Source organism: Schistocerca nitens, chromosome 1 (assembly GCF_023898315.1).
Source record: "Schistocerca nitens isolate TAMUIC-IGC-003100 chromosome 1, iqSchNite1.1, whole genome shotgun sequence".
Lineage (NCBI taxonomy): Eukaryota > Metazoa > Arthropoda > Insecta > Orthoptera > Acrididae > Schistocerca > Schistocerca nitens.
The window spans coordinates 264,322,557-264,331,355 of record NC_064614.1 but is presented as its reverse complement, the minus strand read 5'-3'; the positions used below and the strand labels follow the sequence as shown (position 1 = coordinate 264,331,355).

Below are 8,799 nucleotides of genomic sequence, written 5' to 3'. Positions count from 1 at the left end.
AAGAATGCTGAAGATTAGATGGGTAGATCACATAAGTAATGAGGAGGTACTGAATGGGATTAGGGAGAAGAGGAGTTTGTGGCACAACTTGACTAGAAGAAGGGATCGGTACTCGTGGACATAACTCAGAAATTTTCGGATTTCTCGGAAGCTGCACCCAGAGTGCAAGTGGGTAAACCGCTCTGGGCGTGCCAGGCGCTGGCTGACCTCGGTTGCTGGCCACGCAGATTTGGGACCACTCTGCGTGGAGTTTTTGCGCAGCCACGAGAGCGCGCTGCCGTCTGCGAGGCGGCGCTAGCGGAGTGCCTTCAGTGGCGCTGCGGCCGTCGGTGGAGATGGAGGTCCTGCTCAAAGCGCTGCTGCCGCCGCTGCTGGTGGCCGCGCTGGTCCACGCCGATGTCTGTAAGTTTTGTCGTCTGCGCCAGCGCGAGGTCTTCTTTCGTGTTCTGTTACTGCAGCGACCAGTGCAAAAGTGATACGTTTCTTGACGAGAGATGGTGCTGCTGTGCCGAAAACTGCAAGCAAGTCCACGGAAGACATTGTAGATCCAGTCGGTTTACCTTCCAGTCTCGTCGATCCACATTTCAGTTGGCTAACTGCATATCAGAATCTTCGTCCACTACAACATCCCTACGAATACTGATGAAGAACAAGGCTTACTTACTGTAGAGAAAAATACTGACGTTTTAACTTTGATGTTTCCCATGCGCAAGAAATCAGTTATCGATCGAAGTGTCTGTAGCCACTCCTCCCGTCCAAGGGAAAATATCAAATAAAATCTTTGCAGTACATGCACAATGAAGTGATGAGGTTTTACGATTTTGGCCGCTGAACGGAATGCCGGTTCTACCAGAGATCTGGAGATTAATTCTCGACAACTTGTCTTCTCTCTTTTTTTCTTCAGACGCTTAATGCAGCTTTTATCTCTGTTTAGGTGCATGCGTGAGCACGCTAGTGTGTGCTTTGTTGAAACTAGGAGGAAGCAATTAAATGATACATCATATTGTTAAATACAACTTTTTTTATTTGGCTAGGGTTTATTCAATCATCTGCCAGCAGCTTCGCACAAATACATCATGTATGCGGAAAAATCACAATATAAATAGTTTGAACAATGATTTTAAATTATTTTGCAATTTCTATGTTTATTCAATACTCATAGCTAAGGTATCTTGACATCAATCGAGGGGCGCCGGAACAAAACCCGATATATCCACTTTTGCTGTATTCGCGTGTTTGAGCTGTAGGGGGGGAGATACAGGAGTAATAATACATGCTGCCAAAAAATAATTTTCAGCACAATGCGACGTCAAGTGTTTTATGGTGTTTTTCTTCTTTTTATATCTTGTGGAGCCATTTAGAGATCACTGTTTGTTACTTGCTGAATTAACAGCAAATGCGGATTTATCGGTTTGTGTTCCGGCGCTCCTCAAGTCTATACAACATGGAATATAGAAAAGAAACTTAACAGAGAGTGGGGAGCATACGCCTGAAAATTAGAGTATTTATGCGACCACAGATACAACACCCATGATTGCCACCTGTCCCGGTTTCATAGGAACCGCTCCTACTTTTCTTTAATTGCCCCGTGCCCCTGCATGAGTATGACTGGAAACCTCGAGGGCTCTACTTTTTTCGTTTGCTTCTGCAGTTTTACTTTTTTTATATCATATTATATAATATTTAATTCCATATTCTTAAGTTTATCATCTTATTCCTATCACCCAAAGCCAATATGTGTAAAATACACGAGAGGGAAATAAAGCAATGGGTATAAAGTAAATTGTTTCGCCGCCTCGTTTTCATAATCATGTTGAAGGATGAGTTGTATTTATGGCGTGGCTAAGTGAAGGAGCATTGATATGTTTCTTACTTAAAATGCTAGGTAGATTAAGTAGAAATACAAACATCAGTAACAACGAATATTGGTGACAGTTATGACAGAACGAAACCCGAAAAAACTGAAAAGAAAATGTTCATTTCGCAATGAAAGGTTAAAGGATAAACATTTCAAAAGTTGATAAGCTAAAGTTGATCATGAAGGGATGGAAAGTGTACAGTGTGTCCTATCTTTTCGATAAAAACTTAGGGTATTGGGGTCGTGAGAAAGCATTTGTTTAGTCAAGAGAGCAACTTAAATTTTCTAGTGCATCAACTTCCAAAAGAAACAGATTGCAAAATTTTTTAGTGTAAAACAACCTTCTATAGACAGTGAAGTTTCAGCAGCCGAACATTTAAATATTTTAAGTTTCAAGTATGGTATTCGAAGTTTAGTTTTGGGGTGAGGATAAAAACTGGCGAACGTTTGTAAGAACTGCACATTTAACATGATAAGTGATACCTTTTGTTTAAAGTGTCCCGACATTTTACTTGCCAAAGGTGACAACCCTAAGAACACTAAATTCCATATACACGCGTTTCAGTGTCGCATAAAACAAATAAGGATTTGTATATTTTAGGAACTTCATGACATAATGAAACAGAAAATTTCAGAAGATTTTGCAGTAATCCGTTTCCCTGTGGTTCGAAGAAACTGAAGGGAAACAGCAAGTAATGGCATCGCCTACTTTCTTCCGAAACTCGCAGAAAGGATTGTCCTTGATGCCTACTCGATATAAGTGGAAAAGATTTCAACTGTGGTTGGTACTCATTCGTATCAAGATAGTTGGCAGCTCCCTGCTCGCCTGAAATTTTCGAAACCAGGAGGGGTGCTTCTAATTACTGGCTGGATCACAGCTTAGTACTGATATTTATAACAGACTGAAAGCCCCCAAGCCTCTGTCCATTCTTCCACCGCCAGTTGTCGCGTCCAGAAGTTAAAGAAGCTTCATATTTGAAAATAGAATAAGTCAGTGCAGCGTTGCCAGCCAAAAATATGCTATTTCCGCTACGAGCATATTCAAATTCCGCTACAATATCAAATATAATTTATAATATAGCCTGCACACATATTACTGACGATATATAGGCTAAATAAAGAGCTTAAACTATAAACAAACCTAGTTAGGCCATCTGACGGTCAGCGACACCAAGGACGACAGTGATGAACTTGAAGACTGTGTCATTCACAAGGTCGCTGTTAATATAACACTTGTAGTTTGACGCAACATCGGCTACCCTTTATAAGGGATTTGAATTTACGAAGGTATATGGAATTCATTCGCAATGGTGTTTATTATCTTTATTCAATGTTTCTTACAATGGCAGTGAAACATGTCAACCTGTAAGTATGGCAATATTTTGGTCACCTTGTGGCCTCTGACTTCAATTCTAGCCATTCTGGGATATCTTGCTGCTAAATTGTTAAACATCTCACTTTTTGAGGAAAGGTGGTTTGATACATTTGACTGTCGGATCCTTAACTCTCTGGATACAGATCCTGTACAGAGCCTTTCAGTGACAGAAATATCGCATTTAACTGTTTAATTAGTGGCAGCACGTGGTTCAAAAAATGGAGCTAATCCTTTCCCGTAGGGATTCTGAAATTCAGAAAAGAACGTTCAGTTGCTGCAGTAAACCATTAACACATTTCGAAAGTGGCAACTGTCTTGTTTCATTGGGGCTTAATATCTTTAAGAACGTGTGTTCGTCGACACCTGGACCGCGGTTCCCAGAAACGTGGACTGTCAGAGGTGGTCCTGTACCATGGCCTGTTCGATCCCCAGATGTGTCCCCTCTGGACTCTTTTGTGTGGGGAGAGATGCGCAACCTTGTTTACGCAACACCTGTTGGATCAGAAGAGGATCTGTTGCCCGGATAGTAGCAGCAGCACGAACAATTCAGGATACTCCTGGGGCTTTTGCCCGTCTCAGACAGAACATGGTCGGACGGTGTAACTTTTGTTTACGTGACAATGGAGGAATTTTTGAAAGTCTACTCTAATTGAAATTGGGTTGTGTTAATTTGTTGTCTCTTGATCATAAAAAAATGGAAAAGTGTTTGTTAGTTTAATTAATTTGCCACCAGAGAAATCTTCCTCTACCGGTTTAAATACTCCTCATAGGAAAAAATGACATTAGGGAAAAATATTTGTTTTGATGTCCCCTACAAGCTCCCAGAGTTTGTCGGTTTAAATACTTTTCACCCTGTATTCGTTCTGGATATAGTTTGGGTGACCTTTCTTAGCTGCCTCACGCGGCACAACGATTTTAATGACCCGTGGTAGATATCTCTGTGGCTAAATCGTAATCCAGAGTCGACCCACAATGTCTGAAATGTTTTGGTGCACTTTCTGAAAGAATTTGAGGTCTACACCGCGCTATATGAATCACACCTGAGCAGTAGCAAGCCAGCCAGCCAGCCGAGTTGCTCGTCCCAGCCATATGAGTTCCTCGTGTGTCGCAAATGCCAAAAGGTGAATGTTTGTGTCCTTGGCGCGATAAACACCCGTCCGGCAGACGGAAAGGCGCTGACTTTAGCGCTTTGAGGGTCAGAGTGCTAGCGGGAACACCACGACCAGATGCTGCAGAGCACTCGCTTTCACCACTGCTCCGCGTGGTGTTTGCGCTCTTTCTCGGATACTTTCTATCTCCGCTACAGTTACATACGCCACACGATCGCAGACGTCAAAACTGGTATCCGGCTGGACATTCCGCTCTGAAAATACTTTTGCTCGTCCGCTGGTTGTATATGTAGGTGCGACTCCTTCCTTTTGACATAGCGCTGTAGAAAGCTGAAACAGCGACAAAAGTTTCGATAATCTGTATAGTAACATAAGAGACTGACAAGTAGCAAATGAGGCTTTAAATCTAATCTAAAAGCATTTATCCTAGTCAATTCTTGCCATCCCACAGGTTAATTTTTTTTAGGCATTGGTAGCCTGAGAAAAAGAAATAAAAATACTAGTTTTATTAACTGCAGTTGCATGCGCAGGACTGAAAAAATATGTTCATTACTGTTAACATTAACCACATATATGTAGCCCGTAAACTCATTCGTTCCGTATCATTTCGATAAAAGAATGGTTCAAGTGATCTATGGGACATGTAACTAACAGGTGAGATCATACTAAGAGTATCTTGTGTGTCCTGTTTGTTTAAATTAAATTTGAGACAAGTGTCTGGCTCTTAATGTTCGGTTGTCGGCAGTTGTTTTAACCCAATACAGAATTTCATTCAGTTGCACCTTGGTAGATATGCTATGCTTCCTTAGATGCTGGCAGAGTTTAATGGTAGAGCTGTTCGCCGGTACAAACTTGGGAAGCGTACATGAGTTCCTACAATAAGTGCGAGGTAGCTACAGACCGTGTGCTTCGCTACCTTTTTCTGCCGGAAGTAGGAAGTTTCTGCACTTTCCAGAGAGTTCGGCATTTCTTGAAAGTAGCCTTGTAGTCCCTTTTTGTAGCAAAATAATACACGCTGTCATCTGTGAAATCTAGTTTCCACTACAATAGAGGTTCCCATGCACCTCCATTAATGGCTCTGAGCACTATGGGACTTAACATCGGAGGTCATCAGTCCCCTAGAACTTAGAACTACTTAAACTTAACTAACCTAAGGACATCACACAGATCCATGCCCGAGGCAGGATTCGAAGCTGCGATCGCAGCAGTCGCGCGGTTGCGGACTGAAGCGCCTAGAACCGCTCGGCCACCGCGGCCGGCTGCACCTCCGTTACACGTTGCCGCCAAATCCATACTTCTTTATACTTTGTACTTCGTAAGTCCTTCTGCTTGAGCGTTTTATTTTCCCCGCCAGAATCACACCACCATTACTTAACAAAAATGGTTCAAATGGCTCTAAGCACTATGGGACTTAACATCTGAGGTCATCAGTTCCCTAGACTTAGAACTACTTAAACCTAACTTAACCTAAGGACATCACACACATCCATGCCCGAGGCAGGATTCTAACCTGGGACCGTAGCAGCAGCGCGGTTCCGGACTGAAGCACCTAGAATCACTCGGCCACAGCGGCCGACCATTACTTAACGTACCGATCCTCTATGGGCTGTTGGTTGTTCACTTGATAATTTTGCATATGTGCATCACCTATACAAGGAGGCCATCGGATGAGAGCCGAAATTAGTTCCTTAAACTACTGAGCCAAAAGATTCCGCAGACTGTATTGGAACGACAGCAGTATGTATTTAACTGCAACCAAAGTGTGCGCCACCCGGTTGGAACACAAACAACATAAAAAACCGCAAAAGGAGCAGACAATGCTCGAAACACGTCATGGTTTAAGGAAGTATTTCAACCATTCCACAATCAATACGATCGCACAGTTCCTTGGTCCACAAAGGACATGATATTGCCATGAGATTCTTTTCATTCTACATAGAACTATGTTGGCTCATTTACCTTCAACTACTTAACAGCCTGTAGGAGTCTCTATCTCTTAGTAAACACACATACCTGAGAAGTTCTTGTTTCTTTTTTGTGCTATTGACAATTTAACCCTTTTCCAATCTTCCTCAGTATTTCACAGGGGATTTTAAATGTTGATCTGTAAGCTCACTTCTCAAAGGCGTTCATTCTTTGTGGTATCGTTTAATGTACATTATGATGCTACGAAAACACGGAACTGAGTTTCGTAAACGCTGCATTCCCGTGTAAGGGGAGGTTCTGGTAAAGAGGCACGAAAATTAGGTAAAGTTTACAACATTCTATTTCATACAAGGATTCTTTTTAATAAAATGAGGGTTTTACCAATGTATTATACTTACATTTATGTATGAAAAAAATTTATCTTACAACAAACTAGAGACGGTGACTTCAACCCTTGTCAGAGGACGCTCCTCGTGGAGCCTACTGGTTTGTGCGAAGCGTTGTACAGAGTCCTGGCTATTTCTGAAACCGATAAAAATAGAAAATTCTTAAATTAGAATGAATTTGGGGAGCCGTCATGATAAAAATACCTCTAACAAAAATAATCGCCTATATTTGAAAAACATGTCAAATGCTTGGCATGTTTTTCTAAGTTCAACTGTGTAAAAGAATATGTAAAATTAGGATAACAAAAAGTCCTCCATCAAGGCCCCCTAAATTTAATTATCTTTCATTCAAAGAAAAAAATCAAAGGAAATGGTTAATCCGTCGAGGCTCTAGAGCGCTTCGCGCGCTGAAAAATGTTTCGACGGAAACGTGTTTGAAGTTTGGAGTAACAAAATAAACGTTATTTCAAAACATACGATTACTGTGTGATCCCAGGACCATAGAAAAAGACTTCCTCAGTCATGGTCTGCTTCTGAATTTGGTTCTAAATTTTTTCAGTACTAGTACTGTCAATAAACTGAGATATTCCTTACTGCGTGGCGGAGACGCGTTTCCTGTCAGATAACTCCGTGAAGTTTATGCTGTTCGTCTCTACGACGATTCCTAACAAGTACGTAGTCTGCTGCTATTTCAACAGTCTCTGCCCCAAATGGAGATGTCTCTGTACTAGTTACCAAGCACACGCTTTAAAGCTCTTATTGTAATTTTGCGTATTGACAACGGAGCATCTTTTAAGCACATCTTCATTTGACTGAAATTTGTATACTGGTTGAATATTTTCTTGAACTAATTTATCGAGCGCGTACAGCAGTCTATATTTCGGTCGGCGCACGGTTCCATTCACCACACTGTAACTTCTAAAAACCTTCACAATCAAAAAATTCTTTTACGGGCATAATCATGGATGTAAATTATGTAATAAGAAATCCATTATTCACTGGTCTCCACAGGAACTTTCCCTTCATTTCAGTTAAATTGTACCTGTCTTGAGTTAAGGCTGGCCTTTAGGCACATAACTGGGTCAACATTCTCAACTCCAACATGGTTCAGAGATAGTTTGGCCTTAATATTTGCCTTCTGTTTACAACCGCAAATTTGGTTGTACCAGCACTGAAATGTAAACCATAAGATTTACTATTATAGTTAGTTACTTAGTTAGTTACATGTCCCACGGATCATTTACCAGGATAGACCGTAATAATGTGGAAGGAGTCATTTTACATTCACACCGCAAATTATTATAGTTAGTTAGTTACATGTTCCAAGGATCATTTTCCCCAATAGATCGTAATGATGTGGAACGAGCCATTTGCCGGCCGAAGTGGCCGTGCGGTTCTAGGCGCTGCAGTCTGGAACCGCGAGACCGCTGGTTCGAATCCTGCCTCGGGCATGGATGTGTGATGTCCTTAGGTTAGTTAGGTTTAACTAGTTCTAAGTTCTAGGGGACTAATGACCTCAGAAGTTGAGTCCCATAGTGCTCAGAGCCATTTGAACGATCCATTTATTTGTACAAAGGGTTACATTCTGAACATTTCTAAGGTTTTTTACGAAAGGAAAAAGATACATAGAGATTTGAGTTAGTATTCCTAGCCACCACCTGTTACACATTACAGTAATAGAAATTATTCTTCGGGATAGAAGGCGTTGTCAAGGAGAAACTTTCTCACTTTATCAAATTTTGCTTTGCTCTTTGTAAGACTTTTATATCACTGGGTAAGTGAAAAAAACTTTTTGTTGCAGCACTGTGCACCCCTTTTTGTGCTAAAGACAATCTTAATGAGGAGTAATGAATGTTATTTTTCATCTGGAATTGTAATTATGTTCCTCATTGTTCCTTTCGAACTGTTGTGGATTATTTACAACAAACTTCATGTGAATAAATATACTCCTTAAACAGATGCCTATAAGACGATTGTGCGTGAGCATCACATATTATGCTTACATCACGTTTTTGCGCAATGAAGAGTTTGTTTCTAAAACACAAGTTATCCAAGAACTTTATTCCATATGACACTATTGAATGAAAATGTCAACTTACTGATTTGTTCGTGGTGGTATGTACCGTCTATGCAACAAAATGAAGG

At 41.1% G+C, this 8,799-nt stretch overlaps 1 protein-coding gene across 1 annotated transcript in view; it reads left to right on the top strand.

Annotated features, from left to right (window-relative positions):
• The first annotated feature begins 289 nt into the window (after positions 1-289).
• LOC126247713 (transferrin) overlaps positions 290-8,799 on the top strand; it is a 192,617-nt gene continuing 184,107 nt past the window's right edge. Inside the window, exon 1 of the mRNA XM_049948504.1 lies at positions 290-402. Coding sequence (XP_049804461.1) covers positions 336-402 — 67 coding nt within the window. The 5' untranslated portion in view covers positions 290-335. The remainder of the gene's footprint in view (positions 403-8,799) is intronic.